This window comes from Micropterus salmoides, unplaced genomic scaffold (genome assembly GCF_014851395.1).
Source record: "Micropterus salmoides isolate LMB-PRFRI ecotype aquatic unplaced genomic scaffold, ASM1485139v1 Ms_hic_scaffold_1, whole genome shotgun sequence".
Classification (NCBI taxonomy): Eukaryota; Metazoa; Chordata; class Actinopteri; order Centrarchiformes; family Centrarchidae; genus Micropterus; species Micropterus salmoides.
This window is the reverse complement of record NW_024040040.1, coordinates 17,573,146-17,590,139: the sequence shown is the minus strand read 5'-3', so window position 1 is coordinate 17,590,139 and position 16,994 is coordinate 17,573,146. Positions and strand designations below refer to the sequence as shown.

The following is a 16,994-nucleotide window of genomic DNA, read 5'->3' as shown; positions in this document are numbered from 1 at the left end:
ACACATTGGAATAGGTCTTTTGCAGTTTTGTATGTGGTTTGTTTAAGCGTGCATGAGTGCACGTGTGTGTGTACGCAGTGCACCTTGTGTTTTTTCGGCTTTCCTTTGCTCCACTAATAGCCCTGTGATGTGATGGCAGCTGTCAACCCTGGAGGTCAAACCAGTCAGAAGACCACCATTTGGGCCACTGAGCCGCCATAGAGCAACTGCACCGCTATGAGTAAAGCTGCTTTTTTTAAGTGACAGGTGTATCATTCTAACATCAGATAATTGTTTTATTATCACAAAGTCCAATGTCACAGGACTTCATAGAAATATCACTTCATAACGTGTTTATCCTCTCATGTCAAGTGAAAGCAATCAAATGTTTGGAGAGATGCCAGGGAAGAAGTTTGGTGGCAGTTTTGTCTTAACTTTGAAAAACAGTGAACAAAATTATTTTGGTGTGAGATAGAAATGGTCTTATTTGTCTGTGGTAAACTAAAGTATAATGATTGAAAATACAATAATATTCGTGCAGCATCTTTAGTATATAAAGTGGATGTTTCATTCTAATTTGACCTGCATGAGTGCAAATAACCATTTAAAGTCAGATGTTGCAATACAGTTTTTGTTATTATACCCTTGATTTCTGAAAAATGAAAATAACCACTAAACGTAATGTCTTACTACAGTAGAATAAGTGTGTGTTCCAGTGTGTGTGTGTGGTGTACAGTGGGGCACGGGCCCAGTGACCACACAGGCTATCTTCCTTGTTTACCGCCCTCCTCACATATTTGGCTGGGGCTGAGCCCTGAAACATGTCTGGAATAGCTGGATAGAGACAGACAGAGAGACAGAGACAGAGAGACAGGCGCAGAGAGGCAGAGAGAAGCAGACTTTATCACTTTTTTGTATATTGCCGAAGTTTGAATGAAGGAGAAAGGAGAATAAAAAGGAGAGATAAAGGAACGAAGTAACATCGAGGAGAGACTGAGAGCAGCTCAACAGCACTGGTTGGTGAGTAGTACTACAAGGCCTTTGGATTACTTCTAGAAACTTGCTTTACATGTTAGAAACCTCTGTCAAGTTCATGCGAGTTCCATGTGTCTATAACATACAGTGAATTCAAAGATGATCAAACCACAGGAAAAGAATATTAATCATCGAGATCATTCTAAAAATAGAATAAATTGTTATTTTTCCAGTGTACAAATGGTTTCTTGGCAAAAATTATGCAGGGCCCTTCTTAAACGTCACCTTCAAAATCACGACACAAGCGTCTGTTTGTCTGTTTATTACGTTTCCATGTCAACACAGTTGCATCCTCTGTGTTTGGCACCTATATGGTATAAAATGAGTCATGGAGCGAGCAATTTGTGTGCGGAACATTTTATGAGCGGGCTGCAATTTGGGTACACCAAAACTTTTAGGAGACCTTGGTTGGTAACTTCATGTGAGCTCCAGAGAGCTTAGATTGAGATACAATGCATGTAGGATTTGTTTTACAAACTATCCTAGAGACAGTGTTTGGTCATTTAAAGATTGTGAGTGAGTTCAGTATTGTGTCTTCTCTGTGTCCAGCCCTCATTTCTTTTAAGACACATTCATTACTTTGCCAAGTGCATGTATCATATATTTCTTATACTGTTTACACTTGGTATCAGACCTAGAACAGAAAGCTTTACATACTAAAAGACAAAATAAACATTTTCTGAAGCATATACCTTAAGTCTGCAGAAATAGAGTGTGGTCAGGTATTTTAAAAGCACCTTGTCTGTGTCTTGCACATAATGCTTCTAGTTAGCCCTCTTTCTGACAGCATGGTGAGCTGTAGCAGCAGGTTCAAATCCGATCCCTGGAAACCCTGCTGAGCCTGTCTTCATCTCTTAATGCCTCCTTTCTCCTACTGTCTGTCTAGATGTCTCCATATGGCTTTCTTTTGGACACTCTGTCTGTTTTTTTGTCTCTTATGTTCTGTCTCCTGTGCTCCCCTTGTCTTTTTCTGTTTGCATGTTATTGCTTTGAGAGTATATCCTTCAAATCCCTTGAAAAAATACAACAAGAAAAAAGGTTTTGTTGATTTTGTATTTAAGTTGCACTGTTGAAAGGTGTCTGATATCCGGTGTCAAGGAATTTATTCACAAGAAATCCATATTTGTTATCAATACAGGTATAAAAATCAAAAAATTGAAGATTGTTATTGTACCTCTTTTGCATTTAGATTGGAGTACTGTACACTGCCTGGAGTAGGTAAAAGGTTTCTGCCTCTGAGAGTTAGACGTGGCACTCTAAAGCTCTCAAAGAGACAGAGATGACAGACCAGTATCTAGGTAGACTGCAGGCAGATGCACTTTTATGACGGCTACTGATCCTCATGAGTGAAAGACAGATGGATGGACAGATGTACAGAAAACTAAACCAGCCAGTTAGGAGACAGTCAGACGTACAGAGGCAGATATGCAGACCAGAGAATTACCCTGACATGATCCTGTTGGTTCTCTTTTAATGTCTGAGGAGATGTTATGACACATGGCAGTGTTAGTTTATGCTTATTCATATGCAAAAATGTTAAATTGAAATGATACCAGTATTTTTTGCCTAAAGCGAGTTTAAGCACTCTTTCTGTACAATATTCAGTTTATTTGACCATATATTTGACCACCTATATTTAAGAGAACAGTATTTCCAATATGGAATGCTAAAACTCTACATAACTCCGTGATGATGAAGTTGTTTGTAGAGAAACTTTGGGTCAGATTTCATGTGAGATTCTGTAGATTGTTACTCCTGATGTTGAAGAAGAGACACTGTTAAAACTGAATTCAATTGAAAAAGGAGTTCTCATTTCACCTTTCCACTTTTACAATTTTGGAACGGATGGGAGTAGACAGCTGTTGAGTTAAAAGATGCCATGTGGAGTTTTCTTGTATACAAAGAAAAGTTATATTTAGTGTTAAAGTTGAGGTTGTTATAACTAAGATATCACAGGATATTAGCTACCTCTTGTCCCCAAGTCATCTGTACAGGTCTAACAGTAAATCTAATATTAAATGTGTCTAATTCGGATTTAAACAACCAAAAATCCCTTAAAAACTCAACCCAGCTAAATACCCCCATCTGCAAGTTGATCTGACATTTCCTCTCGTGTCAACATGAATCAGATGAGTGTAGCTGGTTGTCAGTCAGATATGCAGACAGTCAGACAGATAGCTCTTTATGACAGTCACTCAGATGACAGACAGTCAGATGGATGACATCACCCAAAAAAGGCATCTTGGAGGCCGACACTGATACAGTCACGTCACGTCACCTCAAACTGTGACAGCTGGACAGTGGGTGATGGATGGAGTGAGAGGCAGACATGGCAAATATAAAACCGCGACAGTTTTCGTTGAGCCAGTCACTGATACACCAACCATGACACCTTTTTCACTGATGGACTGTCACATCGTCTCTTATGAGGGTGTCTCCCTTTCTCTCTGCTGCAAAAAATGTCCAACATTTGCAGCCGAAACATATTTCTTTGTAATACATTTAAAATAGTTTTAAAAAATTTGTTGGAACCAGTTAGTAAAAGGAAGGTCTCTACACTCCAAACACAATTATTGTCCCAAAATCAATTAAATGAGTTCTTTCAGTCTTAAATATACAAAAAGAAATTTATTTACACTCGAAACAGGTGAAGTTACTTTTTTTTCTATTCAGGAAAAGGAAGATTTTAAGCCCTAATGGAAGGAATGGCTTAATATATTTTTGCAGTGTCTCGCAGACAGACAGGTCTTTAAGACAAGTCAGTCAGTTGTCAGTCAAACCCAATCACCCACTGCTGGCATGCAGACTGGCCGTAGTCACGGTGATATGAAAGCTGTGAAGGTGAATGTCACATCCTGCCGCGAGATACCCAATGGCTCGTTGACAGCACTGTGCCTGCCACTGCATGTCGGTGTGTATAATTGTACATGTGAGAGTCACCAACTGACTCCAAAATGTTGTGCCATTTGATGAAAGAGGCAGTTTAGATCTATAAAACACAAAGCTACAACAAGACAAATTTACTCTGGCCACTTCGGAAAACTATCGGTCTTACTTTTATTTATCTGGCTATTTGATCTTTTCTGGAACTAATGATGCATATTTTTCTACTAAGACAAAGGCAATTCCAAAATCAGACTAAAGAACATGCTAGGATGTTAATATTTTGTTGGGAGTACACACACTTCTAATCAGGTCTTCATTGTTCAATCAAGAGTTTGTTTTTCATAAATATGTAACCAACAAGGGAGAAAGAATCCACTACTTGTTCCAAGAAATTTTGTAATATCTTTTGAAACTGATCTAAGATGGACAGTTTTTGTAGTGCACCACTCCCATCCTGCTCCTTCAAGTTTAAGTTTAGGATTGTTTTGGTTTGTCTTGCTAATGCTAATTGCTTATGAGCTTTGGAGAACAAAGTGCTCTTTAAATTTCAAGCAGGGTGCTTTTCCCATCCTCCCAGTTTTACTGCTCTCACACCGTGCACACCCACTTTCCTTCACCCACAGACCTCCCAACTCCAAAGAGACCTTTCTCGCACAGTTTAAACCTCTCATTTCAAATATTTCTTCTGTATGCATGTGTGTGCATACATGCATTTATAAACATACATAAAATCATACACCGTATCCAATAAAATTATCATTGCGGTCTACTTGCGAGAGACCCAACATGGCACAGTTTAATTATGCATGTAAACTTTAGGTGTGTTTAGTGTTTCTATATGTGTGTTTTGTAAAAATGGGTTTGGTCCTTTTTATGAGGTCATTGTGTCCCCTATAAGAGTGTCAAGCACATTTTTAAGTTTCCACCACCCCTGGAAACTAATAAAGTAGCCAATAAGTAAATTCAAATGAAAAACCAACTAAAAACCCTTATTAAAAAGTTGATTATGATACAGTATTATATTCCCATCAGAGATATTTAAGAAAATCCTATTATAGATTGGATATTGCAAGTAATTAAGAAGTTACTATAATATACAAAATTCCATTTAGAATGTTTTACAGATGAAAAATATAAATGTATAAAAAAACAAAAGTTTTCCTAGAGCAGAGCCAAGAGGCACTCCTTTGCAGAAATTAGGGATATTTGGGCCATTGTTACTAATCAGAAAACATCAGTTTTATGTATTAAAACCAATTGAATGCAATATATGAATGATCACCATAGTTAAATTAAGATCAAACAAAACACTATAATAATAAAGTAACTTTAGTACAGATTCTGAAGAAAATAACATTTAACTTTGGCATTTATGTTTTTTTCCTCACATGGCGGTAATGATTCTGTCCCACTTCTGACTTCTATCATTCAGCCCTAAACTACAGTAACACAAGATCTACCAAGAACCAGGGAGTCATTTATGAAATGTATGTGTGCATGAAACATATTCAGCCCGCCGTGTCCACTGTGTTCTCACTGCTTTATAGGTGTATTGACAAATGTGCTGCCTTAATCGCCCTGTGTTAATATTAAATGTACTAACTATGCATATAATCCACATCCCCGTTGATGTATTTGATACAGCAATAACAGTGGTTGTAGCACATTGTCTATTTATAATAAACCATTGGCCACAGGTGTTTAAATGGCTTTTTAATAGCCTCCAAGGCTGCGATGTGGCAATAAAACACTCAAGCGAACACTTAAGTGGATATAGCCAAGAGGCCGGGGCTGTGTGAGTGATTGTGTGTGTGCGCGCGCGTGTGTGTGTGTGTGTGTGTGTGTGTGTGTGTGTGTGTGTGTGTGTGTATGTGTGCGCATCACTGAACGAGCAATGCCTCTGGCACTTTCATAAGAGAGGAAAGCCCGTGTCACATGAGAGAATATAGACAGAGAATGGACAGGTGTGGGTTTGTGTATTTGGGAGCGAGAGAGACTACTATTAATGATAAATTGCTGATGATTTAATTATCATTTTGTTAGTCAAACTGTTTTTTTCTCAGTACTATACTCAGTAAAATACTCAGTACTTTACTTAGTAAAATAGTTCTTGAACCTGACTTGGATCTGACTGAATATGTAAATAAGTAGTGGTTTCGTGGGTTTGTCCTTTGGAGCTGAGAGAAAGGCATGTTACACTCGTTTACTGCAGTAGGAAACAAGTTGTTAGCTATTTGTGTTAGCCAAGCCTTGGTGACTCAACTGATCTAAATAAAGGTCTGCCTCAGCTATTCATTGACACCAGAAGAAAGCTATTTGTTCTATTCAGATGGAGACCTGCTTGTTTGTCCCATTAGAATTATGGGCACTGGATTTAATACCAGACTGGAGCTTTGCTGTACAGATCTGAAGCTCTCTGACATTGATGTTACCAAACAGTAAGCGACGCAGGGTCATTAAATATTTTGGGTGTGTGGTCATACTTGAATCATCCCTGGATCTCTGTGTTCATATTTCAATGCAAAGTCAAATGTAGCATATGTCTAATCTTATTCCTCTCCCATAAAACACCTAAACATAATAATAATAATATATAATATAATATTATATAAAATATGCTTACTGTTAATTCAGCCTTCCTCTTCAGCTTTGAGATACATTGGGTTTTAGACAGGGCTGTAAATTATTACAGTACAGTAAAACATAATGTACATCAAAAGAATTTGGAAATCACTTTATTCTAAAAATTTTAATGTTAATTTGCTTAAAGATAATAAACTAAATTAACGCTGCAAGCAGCGTTGGGCGGGCCCTCGCACTTGTAGCGCGTCGGGGTGTGAGCCGGCCGTGTTGCATAATCTGGAGCTCTGCCGGTGCGGCTCTGAATTTGGACGCTGCATGAAGGTGTTATACGTCACTTCCTGTGTCCCCTATGTGGCGCTACATAGCACTTGGCGCTATGAATATAAATCGGTATTGGCATGTAGATGTCTTCAGGGTGGGAGAGTTATCAAGCACGTAAAGATTTGTTCAGATGTGAGCATGTACACTGAAGTTACAACATCTTCCTGTGTCATGGCGAAGAGTTGATCTTTGACGCCACGCCACAGACATGCCCATCGACGAAAACTCACAGAAAGCACAACTTTTCATTGTCAATGCCTTTAGACGGCACAGCAGAAATTTGAAGTTGGTCTGATTAAATTCCTAGAGGGAGTTTGTTAAAGTACGGAGTGTGTAAATCATCCAAAAATTGCCATAAAATTCAAAATGGCAGACTTCCTGTTGGGTTTAGGATATGGGTTCTTTGAGTCATTTTGCCACGCCCATGTGCGAAACCCATAAAATATGAAATTTTTCACCACTTCTGACGTGTGCAAAGTTTGGTGAGTTTTCGGGTATGTTTAGGCCCCCAAAATTTAGCTTACTTTGCAGAAAAAAGAAAAAAAAAATCTTTACACTTTCAATAGGGACCTCGCACAGTTCGTGCTCGGGCCCTAATAAACAGTACATTTAACGCATGCACAGTACTCTGCGCATGCGTTGGCGTCTGTAGCCACCTGTCGGAAGCTCCGTCTTAAACCTGACTCTTATCCAGTTTTAATCCACACTTTTACATTACATTTTTCATATCCTTTTTATTTAACTTAAGATTTTAACTTAAGATTTTAACTTAAGATTTTAACTTAAGATTTTAACTTAAGATTTTAACTTAAGTTTTTAACTTAAGATTTTAACTTAAGATTTTAACTTAAGATTTTAACTTAAGTTTTTAACTTAAGTTTTACGTGGGTTAAGGATTTTAGTCATCTGACATGGATTTTAAGCTAGATGACCGTAAAAACGCTATCAACGCTACTGATCACAACAAAGCTCCGGCAACTAAAGTTATGCTAGCTGAGATAACTCTGCCCCATGAGGACTGCATACTCCTTAAGAAAGCGAACAAAAAGATTGCTAACCTTATGGAAGACATCCGACGACTTTCAGAAGAACTCAAAGAGAAAGATTCCCTGCTGGCTGGCTTTATGGATGTGGCTTCAGTACAAGCCAAACAGATTGTTTCTCTTAGCGCAACCGCTAACATCCAGGACACCGTGCTATGGGACCCCTCTACCCTTCCAAGGCTTTCCTCCTGCTTGACTCCAGCATCAGTCAACCTGGGCTGAAGTGGTGGTCCGTGGCTGCAAGAGAGGCTCGGACCGCTATGCAGCCCTGTCTGACGACACTCTGGTCCATCCAGTGGATGCACCAGCGGCTTCGAGTCTCCCTGATACGGACCTCTTTCGGCGGACAGTGCCGGCCGACACTGTTGCATCTCCTCCACTGGCTACATCTCCTGCACTGGCAGCAAACGGTGATCGGCTGGGCCGCCAGTCTGCCGCTGGCCCTGATCGGCGGCCGTCATCCTGGTCAAAAACCTCCGCTTCCCAACGTAGCATCCTGAAGGAGGCTGTGCTCAGACGATCCGGAGGCCATCTCTACCCTGCACCGTCGGGTAGCCCTTCTCTCATGTCTGTTACTGCTACTCTAACATAACACTCGGCAGCTCACACACTCCATCCTCAGTCCGCACGCACTGTTGAAGCAGATTCTGCTCAGTCCTGCTCTGGAACCCCACAACCGGCATCTCCTCGTCCCCTTTTCTCCCCAACCACACTAATAATTGGTGACTCCATAACCAGAAACATTCGTTTCTATAACGCTACCACTCACTGCTTCCCCTGTGCCACCACGGCTGACATTTTAAAAAAACTCTAGGACCTAATGCCATTGCTCCCGTCCTCCATCACAAGAGTGATAGTCCATGTGGGAACAAATGACACAGCTCTTCAGCAGTCTGAGCTGACAAAATTAGATTTTAACCGTCTTTTTAACTTTTTAAAGCAGTGTGGAAAGTCCGTTTTTATCTCTGGTCCCATTCCCACAGTTGGTCGCGGTGCTGGCCGCTTCAGTAGACTCCTTGGCCTCCACGACTGGCTCCAGTCCCGCCTGCAGGGCTCACGGTGTGTGTTATGTCGATAACTTTTTATATTTTCTGGCAAAGAATGTCTCTTTTTAAGACAGACGGACTTCACCCAAACAAACGGGGCTCAGAAATGTTAGCTGCTCACATACAGCATGTGGTGCAGTCCACATATGACTTACGTGAATGACTAATCATTCATGCAGCACACCTGGACACACCACCGCTCACTGGACAGATCTCTGCCTCACTGCCACTAACAACTATCTCCACCTGCTGGCATGTAAAGCCGTCTGCTCCCAGCGTTGTTCCAAAGACTTCTATTCCTGTCATCATCACGCATAGACCAGTAAACCGAAATGTGCACATCCCACACAGCAATCATAGTAATCTTATAAGAATTAGGACAACTGCACCAACTCCAGCACCTAGAACAAACTCATTTAAAATGGCTCTCTTCAATGTGAGATCACTGTCAAGTAAGACTTTTATCTTAAATGATTTTATCTTGTCTGCAAATCTAGATTTTATGTTTTTAACTGAATCATGGTTGCAAATGAATGACTATAGCCAGCTGGCCGAACTGTGTCCGCCTCAATATGATTGTTTCAGTCAACCGAGGGTCAGTGGTCGTGGTGGTGGGCTAGTGAGCGTGTATAGGAAAGATTTAAAATGTCATCACGTACGCTGTGATGAATTTAACTCCTTTGAAGTTCTCACTCTTAAAGTTGGAGGGCTGCAACCTATCATATTTGTTATAATTTATCGCCCCCCAAAACCGCCTGAAGGATTTTTATCAGAACTTCCTCAATTTTTATCTACTCTGGTTTTAAATTATGACAGAATTGTTCTTTGTGGCGATTTTAATATTCATGTTGATGACCCATGATGATTGTTAATGCAACTGACTTTTTAAATATGGCCACTTCTTTTAACTTCAAACAACATGTCAAAGGGCAAACCCATAACCGTGGTCATACACTGGACTTTGTTTTTACCCTGGGTGTCAGCATTTCCTCTGTGGAATTAGTGGACATGACCATATCTGACCACAGATGTATTGTTTTTAGCTGTGATTCGCCTGTTACTCATGCCGCCTCACCAAGCTCTGTGTTTTCTCGCATCTTTAATGAACAAAGTGTTTCAAAGTTTTGCACATTCTCTCAGAGCCAAAGCCAACACCTGTCTGATTCCAACACCAACAATCTGGTCGATCACTTCAATCATATCTGCTTGTTGTCACTAAATATTACTGCTCCTCTAAAGGTTAGGCCTACGTCTAAAGCTAGTAAGCAACCCTGGATAAATGACAGCATTCGCAGCCTAAAAAGGGAATGCAGGAAAGCAGAGCACAGCCCAAGTCCATTACCTCAGTCTGAAGGATTTATTAATTAACTACAATAACATGGTTAAGGATGCGAGAATTCATTACTTCACATAAACACAATCCCAGGTTTCTGTTTAAGACTGCGGATCAGCTGGTAAACCCAACCCCTCCTTGTGCCTCAGCTGGAAGTAATGATGACTGTGAATTGTTTTTATCCCTTTTTACCAAGAAGGTGGTGTCAATCAGAGCCTCTATTACCCCCACGGCCTCTTACTCAGAGGTCCCTCACCAGCAACAAGAGAGTTTTAACCAGTTTTATCCCATCGACTTGTCTGAGCTTTTAAAAACAGTATCACAAATGAGAGTGTCCTCCAGCCCACTTGATGTAATACCTACAAAGTTTTTACTGAAAGTAATGGATTCTGTTTGGCCCCGTTTGATCTCTGATTTTAACAGCTCCCTATCTACTGGTTGTGTCCCTGATTATTTTAAAACGGCTTGCGTGAACCCGCTTTTAAAGAAACCTGGTTTAGATCCCTCCCTCCCACAAAATTTTAGACCAATTTCAAAACTGCCTTTTATTGCAAAGATTCTAGAAAGAATTGTGTCCAAACAATTGCTCACTGTACTGGAAAATAACAAATTATTTGAAAAGTTTCAGTCTGGTTTCAGGAAGTACCACAGCACTGAGACTGCCCTGCTTAAAGTCACCAATGACCTTTTAATGTCTGCTGATGAAGGTATGTGCTCAGTCCTTGTACTCCTGGACCTTAGCACTGCTTTTGACACCATTGATCACAACATCATGTTAGACAGACTGAGGCACTGGGTGGGGATCTCTGGTACGGCCCTAGAATGGTTTTCATCCTACCTGTCAAATAGGAAGTTTTGCATGTCTGTAAACAACTATGTCTCTTCGTTCTGTCCAGTTAAATATGGTGTGCCTCAGGGGTCGGTCTTCCTTGTATCTGCTTCCCCTTGGACATATTATCCATAAACATGGTATTTCTTACATACTTTTATAGGAGAGCCTTTCCTGATCTTATTTGACTTTATTTTATATTTATCTTAAACGTGTATTTTGGTCTTTTCAATGTTTTCTTGCTTGTATTGTTGTCTGTTGGGTATTGTATTGTTGTCTTTGCACTTGTTGAAGCACTTTGTAACTTGTTTTCGAAAAGTGCTCTACAAATAAAGATTATTATTATTATTATTATTATTATTATTATTATTGGATTTGGACAATTTGGAAGATCAGCTTAAGTTGGTATAAGTGGGTCTGTTAGGTTAGTGGTTCAGTGGAAACCTTTTAGGCAACTTCCCCATCAACAGGCACTGAGGCAATGAGACACCAAAAAAAAAAAAAAAAAACATCTAAATGTTTCCTGGTAATACAATTCTAATTATGATACTGCAGCAACTTCTGAGGATTCTTCCCCAAAAACCATTGCTTTGTGCATTTTTAGTTTGTTCCTTTCTTTCCTCTATGAGCCATGACATGTCAAATAACAGTGTCTGCTCCCCTGATTTAACCTCAGGATGGGGTTAACCAGCAGCTGGAAAAAGTGTCACCCAGGCAAATGCAAGTCGTTTTTGCCACAGAGCACTAAAAGATCATCTTTTATGAACTGGAACAAGGGCATTCCCTATTCTGTTAAAGGTCATGGGGAGAGAGAGTCAAAGACAGATGGAGCTCAGCTGGTGGACAATGTAAATCATAATTCTCTAAAAAGTCTTGTAATACTGTAGATTACCTACATCTCTTAAAAAATAATAAAATGAAAAAAGGTTGAACTTTGCCTTGTAACACCTGCATATACCAAGGGGAAGAAGAAGAAGGGTGACCCAGAGTTGGGGTACTTCCTCTGTTGACATCACCAGACAGGGGTGCTGCAGTCCCGGGCAGATAGATGGCATGGGAATTGTAGTTTATTTGAGACGTCGCTTCGCAGGCAGCTGGGAGGTGGTGGTGGCCTCCCCCTGCTGCTGGGAACAGTCCAAGATCATCCCAGAGTGCCAGCTCACCCCTTTCAGCAGCTTCAGTGGTAGGGCCCCGCCTTTTTCCAGCAGAGCACATGTTGGGTGATGAGAGGGCATGAATCAGTGAGGACATGGAAAGTGAGAGAAGAAGCCCAGAGACTGGAAGCTTACTGAGAGGCTGAGAGGCTACTTAGGGACTCTTAATATATAGAACAGAAATGTGGACTACATGTGGCTTTTTGATCTCAATCTAATTAACTAAAGAAGAGGAGATATTTCATAATTGTTTTCTTTGTTTTGGGAAGAATGAAGTAAAAATTCAGAGGGTTGACCAACACTACAGGTAAGGAGGAGTTTCTTACCATGAGCTAGACATTAAATGATTTGAAGCATTTAAAAAATAGAAGTCACTTAATATAAAAAAAATATCCAGGAACTTGGGTTTCCAAATTTGGTTCTTTTATTGCTGACTAGAAAGAAACTTTCCAACTACTTTTTTAAAAAACAGAAATAACAGAAATCTTTTAAAAATACAAATCATACTTTTATATGTTGTGCATAAAGCTTTGGACGAAAGTCCAATTCCTCACAAATTAAACCCAACTCCAAACAAAATGTAACACTAAACCTTGTCATTACTCTCATAATGTTAATCTCCATGTCATCATTAAAAACAAACCACAGGAACAAACTGTGTTTACAACTTCCTCGCCTGCCCTCTCGTTCTTGTTGCTACTGTGCCTGTGAGTTGTTGTTGACATGCGTTTAGAAATAGCTGCGGTCCGAGTGATCCACCATCTGCCCCCGGGGCTGGCTCAATTTGGAACATCCCACATATGAACCAGCCGCGGCCATGTATATGTCGTGTATCGCATTGCAAACGTATACTGGATATGGGATCCCAGTAATGGTGTATTATTTTCTTCTCGTAAGCATAAGTTTTACCACAGAATGAGCTGTAGCATGTGTGATTGTTGGATTTCATAGCAACAAGTATAGTGTTTTAAAGTTTAAAATAGTGCCATGGGCTATAATTGAAGTACACATTGCATCTCAAACTGTGTGAATTACAGTACTGTACCTGACCTCTGTTATGTATGTAGGTGCCACAAATGAGTATGTTTGCGTTTTTCAACATTTAAACATTGGACACTGGACTTCAAAATGAGGCTTTGTGGAAGCTTAGAGACTGTTTTGAACCTTGTCATAGGTAAAGCCAGGCCAAAAGAATTTGGTTCAGTTGTTCAGTTGAAATAAAAAACACATCATGAAATTGTGCCTATGTTATACAGACTGCAAGCAGATTGGTGCAATTCAATGATTTTCTGAAAATGAATGTGCTTCCAGGCAGTTTCAGGTTGCTTAAAAACCAAAGTAAGAGGCACGTGGCAACTAGGATGAACTGATAATGATGAAAGGAAGTGAACTGGTATATATTGTGTGGTGAGGAGTGGGCGCCGTGAGCTAGATAACTGCAGAGCAGATTAATGAAGTGAGAACAGGTGTATATTTGGGTGTGGCAGGTATGGGGAGCTAAAGACAGGGACAGAGAGCAATGCAGAGGGCCAGGGTTGCAATAGATAGTGTGACTGAAGAGAGTGACTGAGGCTCAGTCATGCAGTCAGACTCTGCCAGCATGATTCAGCAGCCAGAAGTCAACTTGAGGAAGACAGCTCGTCCTTTCCCAGTCCAACTCTGGGCTTTCAAAATGACGCTGGTCTTCTCTTTGGCTCACATAGGCCAGCTGTTTCAGTGTATTGGACAGGACCCACCCTGGTTCACGTCAGACCATGTGGGCCTGCACTGACAGGGGCAACGTGACAGGGGCTTTAGCGCCGCAAATTTGCTATTAATAGAGATGGAGGAGCTGTGTTGCTGGTGGCTGGGCTACATGCAGAACCTCAGGGCCAAAAAAGACGAGTGCAGAAGGGGGTTACTGTGTTTGTGGTGTGATTGGTCCTGTCTTATACAAATGTAAAACCAAATACAAAAAATACAACAAATACAAATCTCAAGCAGGTTTTATGCTCATCTGAATAATTTACAGTTCAAAAAGACAAACGTGTCCTTTTTTCTATATTTCTGTGTATGATTGGAACTGCATGAAAACATGGAAGTACTTTTATAACTTTAGTATACATCTCATATATCTTTCAGATGTTGTTCACACCCAAGGTCCACTTGATGGAAGCCTATATGCCCGGGTCCGCAAGAAAGACTCCCTGGAGGGAGCTGTCACCATCAACGGCCTCCCAGTCCATGAAAACCCCTTAACCAATGCCGAGAATCCATTACAACATGCCAACCATCCCCTCCAAACCACTGACCAGACCCTTCCAGTGACAGGCCACGCCTCCCTCCCTGCTGTCGACCATACCCTCTCCGTGAGCAGCGACTCAGGCAACTCTACCGCATCCATAAAGACTGATCGTACTGATGAGCACAGCCAATCCTTGCAGGGTGCCGTTAACCACAGCAACCCAATAGCGACCCACCCGGCGCTCAGCCCACAGGAGAAAAGAGAGCTTGACCAGCTTCTAAGCGGCCTTGAGGCACCAACTCATCAACGACAAGCCTACCTGTCCACGTCCACCAGTCCAGGAGGAGGTGTCCGACACCTGGTCCCAGCGCAGGTGCATGTCAACGGGGGCCACACAAGGCTAGTTGGCGCCTCTTCAACAGAGGACCGTGAGACAGATATTCTTGACGACGAACTGCCTAATAGCCAAGAGGGTAATAGTGTGGACAGCTTGGGCACGCTGTCATCCCTAGAGGGCCAGGCGACTCCAGCTGACTTATACTACCAATCACAGACGCCCATCAGCAGGCAGAACGACGGGCCATACCTTGAGAGAGGTGTTCTTGGAGAGAAGTTGAGTGAGATGCCTGTGCATGGAGTACGAACTCCCATGGCGATGCAAGAGAGGTCTGTGGACTCTGCATCGCCACAGGTGGGATACAACAACTACCAGAACGGAGGTGGGATGTACCGTTCACAGTCTTTTGGGAATCAGCCAGCCAGCAGCCCCGAGACCAACCCTAAACTGATGCCCAGGGCCCCAGAGAGGAGTACCAGTAGCCGGGAAGCTGTTCAAAGAGGTCTCAACACCTGGCACCAGTATAGCCTCCCAGATGATCCATTTGGCCCTCCTCTTCAGTCAACTCATAGCTTGCCCCATTTCCCCACCTCAGCCTCGCAGCGAGACATTGAGCAGTCCATTGAGGCGCTCAACATGCTCATGCTCGACCTGGACCCGATCAACTCCCACATGTCCAAGTCCCACAGTGCGCCTCCTGGGGAGAACAGCCTCAATTCATCCCAAGCACCCTTCTCCCAGACCCTCGCAAGACCCTCATACCAAGCAGACTCTGCCATCCACGGTTACAACAACTCTGTGTCTGTGAACAACTCCTTTCATCAGCCCCTGCGGCCAACTGGGAGAGTCTCAACGTTGCCCAACCAGAGCCCCCTTACGGAGTCCCCGGTGTGTTCTCCCCAGAGGTCCAACGCTGGCTACCAACACCAAAACACCACCCCGACACACACCCCAGAGCCCTACCTCCACACACGCCAAGCTGCCCACCACTACCCCACAGATCCCCCCTCTAATTTCAACCAGCAGGTGCCAGTGAAGCCTGTGAACTCATACCCAGGCATGGGGGTTTCCCACTCCCCGGACTTGCAGGGTTCGTCTCCTTATCCAGGCTACAGTGCCTCTTCCTCTCCTCTCCCTGCACTCACTCCCCAGCCCAAGGATACATCTTCTTCATCCTTGCCCAGAGAACAAGATGCAGAGGAGGAGACGCTAAACTTGGAGGGCCTGGTGGCTCATCGCATCGCTGGTAAGGCTTGGAGTTGAAATTAATGAAAGGAAGGAGTGATTTACTAATAGCTGAGTGAATCAGTCTCCAGTGTTCAGTCATATTTGAGGCTTTGTCTGTCAAATGTTATTCTCTCAGCAAGGGCCTACTGTATCTGAGATGTACAAATGTGATATGTGCTGAATTATGGGAACACTGCTCTTTTGTACATGCAGCCTAAATCCAATATGTCATTTTTACAGATGATATACATTTTTATGTGCATTCAAATGTATAGCAGACATCGGTCAACAAAAGCACGTACATATTAAAGGGATACTGAAACTAATGGGTAAAAATATTATATATATATATAATATACCAAATATGACCTGCAACTCCAGGTTAATATACGTCATAGGCCCATACTAGTTTTTTGCATGTTTTCTCCCATTTACTACAAATGATCTGTACTTTACTGCAGATAGTTTTCCTAAGCACACATTGTTATATTGTTATATATTGTTATATATTATATATTGTTTTAGATTTTTTACTTTTTCTACCTTTCAGGCAGCCATTGGGTTCCACTGATGTTCATTTATTTCTATACAGCATAAAATCAAAATGCAGAGACCTGAAACTTAAGTACTGAAATAGTCTGTAATCATTGTCAATATCAAGAATCTCAAGTTGTACACTATGCTTTAAAAGTATTAAGCTGTAACATGAAGTCATTTTGCTGTAAATAGCCTAAAATGCAGACAAGGCTCACTGGATTGGACACTATTTTCAGAGGTTATTTAGTTAAGTTTCAACTAAAGCCGGAAGCATCTTCAGTCTTAAGCACCATGCGGCATGTGAGATGTGCAGCTTTCAGCAGTTTCTGTTACAGACTCATCATGGGGTGCCGTACTAGAGTAATGACCTGTAGTCATAAAATTAGCTCTGCAGCTGAAATAAAGCAGAGCTGGTGAGAGTGGAGATGGAATGAGAGTAAGAATAGCCAAAGTTCAGAGG

General features: G+C 41.6%; 1 protein-coding gene across 13 annotated transcripts in view; it reads left to right on the top strand.

Annotated features, from left to right (window-relative positions):
• The window catches only part of tns1a (tensin 1a), a 106,503-nt gene that overhangs the window by 74,152 nt on the left and 15,357 nt on the right, over positions 1-16,994 (top strand). For all 13 annotated transcript variants that reach the window (XM_038721203.1, XM_038721300.1, XM_038721261.1 and 10 more), the window contains one exon: positions 14,331-16,016. In XM_038721203.1, coding sequence (XP_038577131.1) covers positions 14,331-16,016 — 1,686 coding nt within the window. The remainder of the gene's footprint in view (positions 1-14,330; positions 16,017-16,994) is intronic.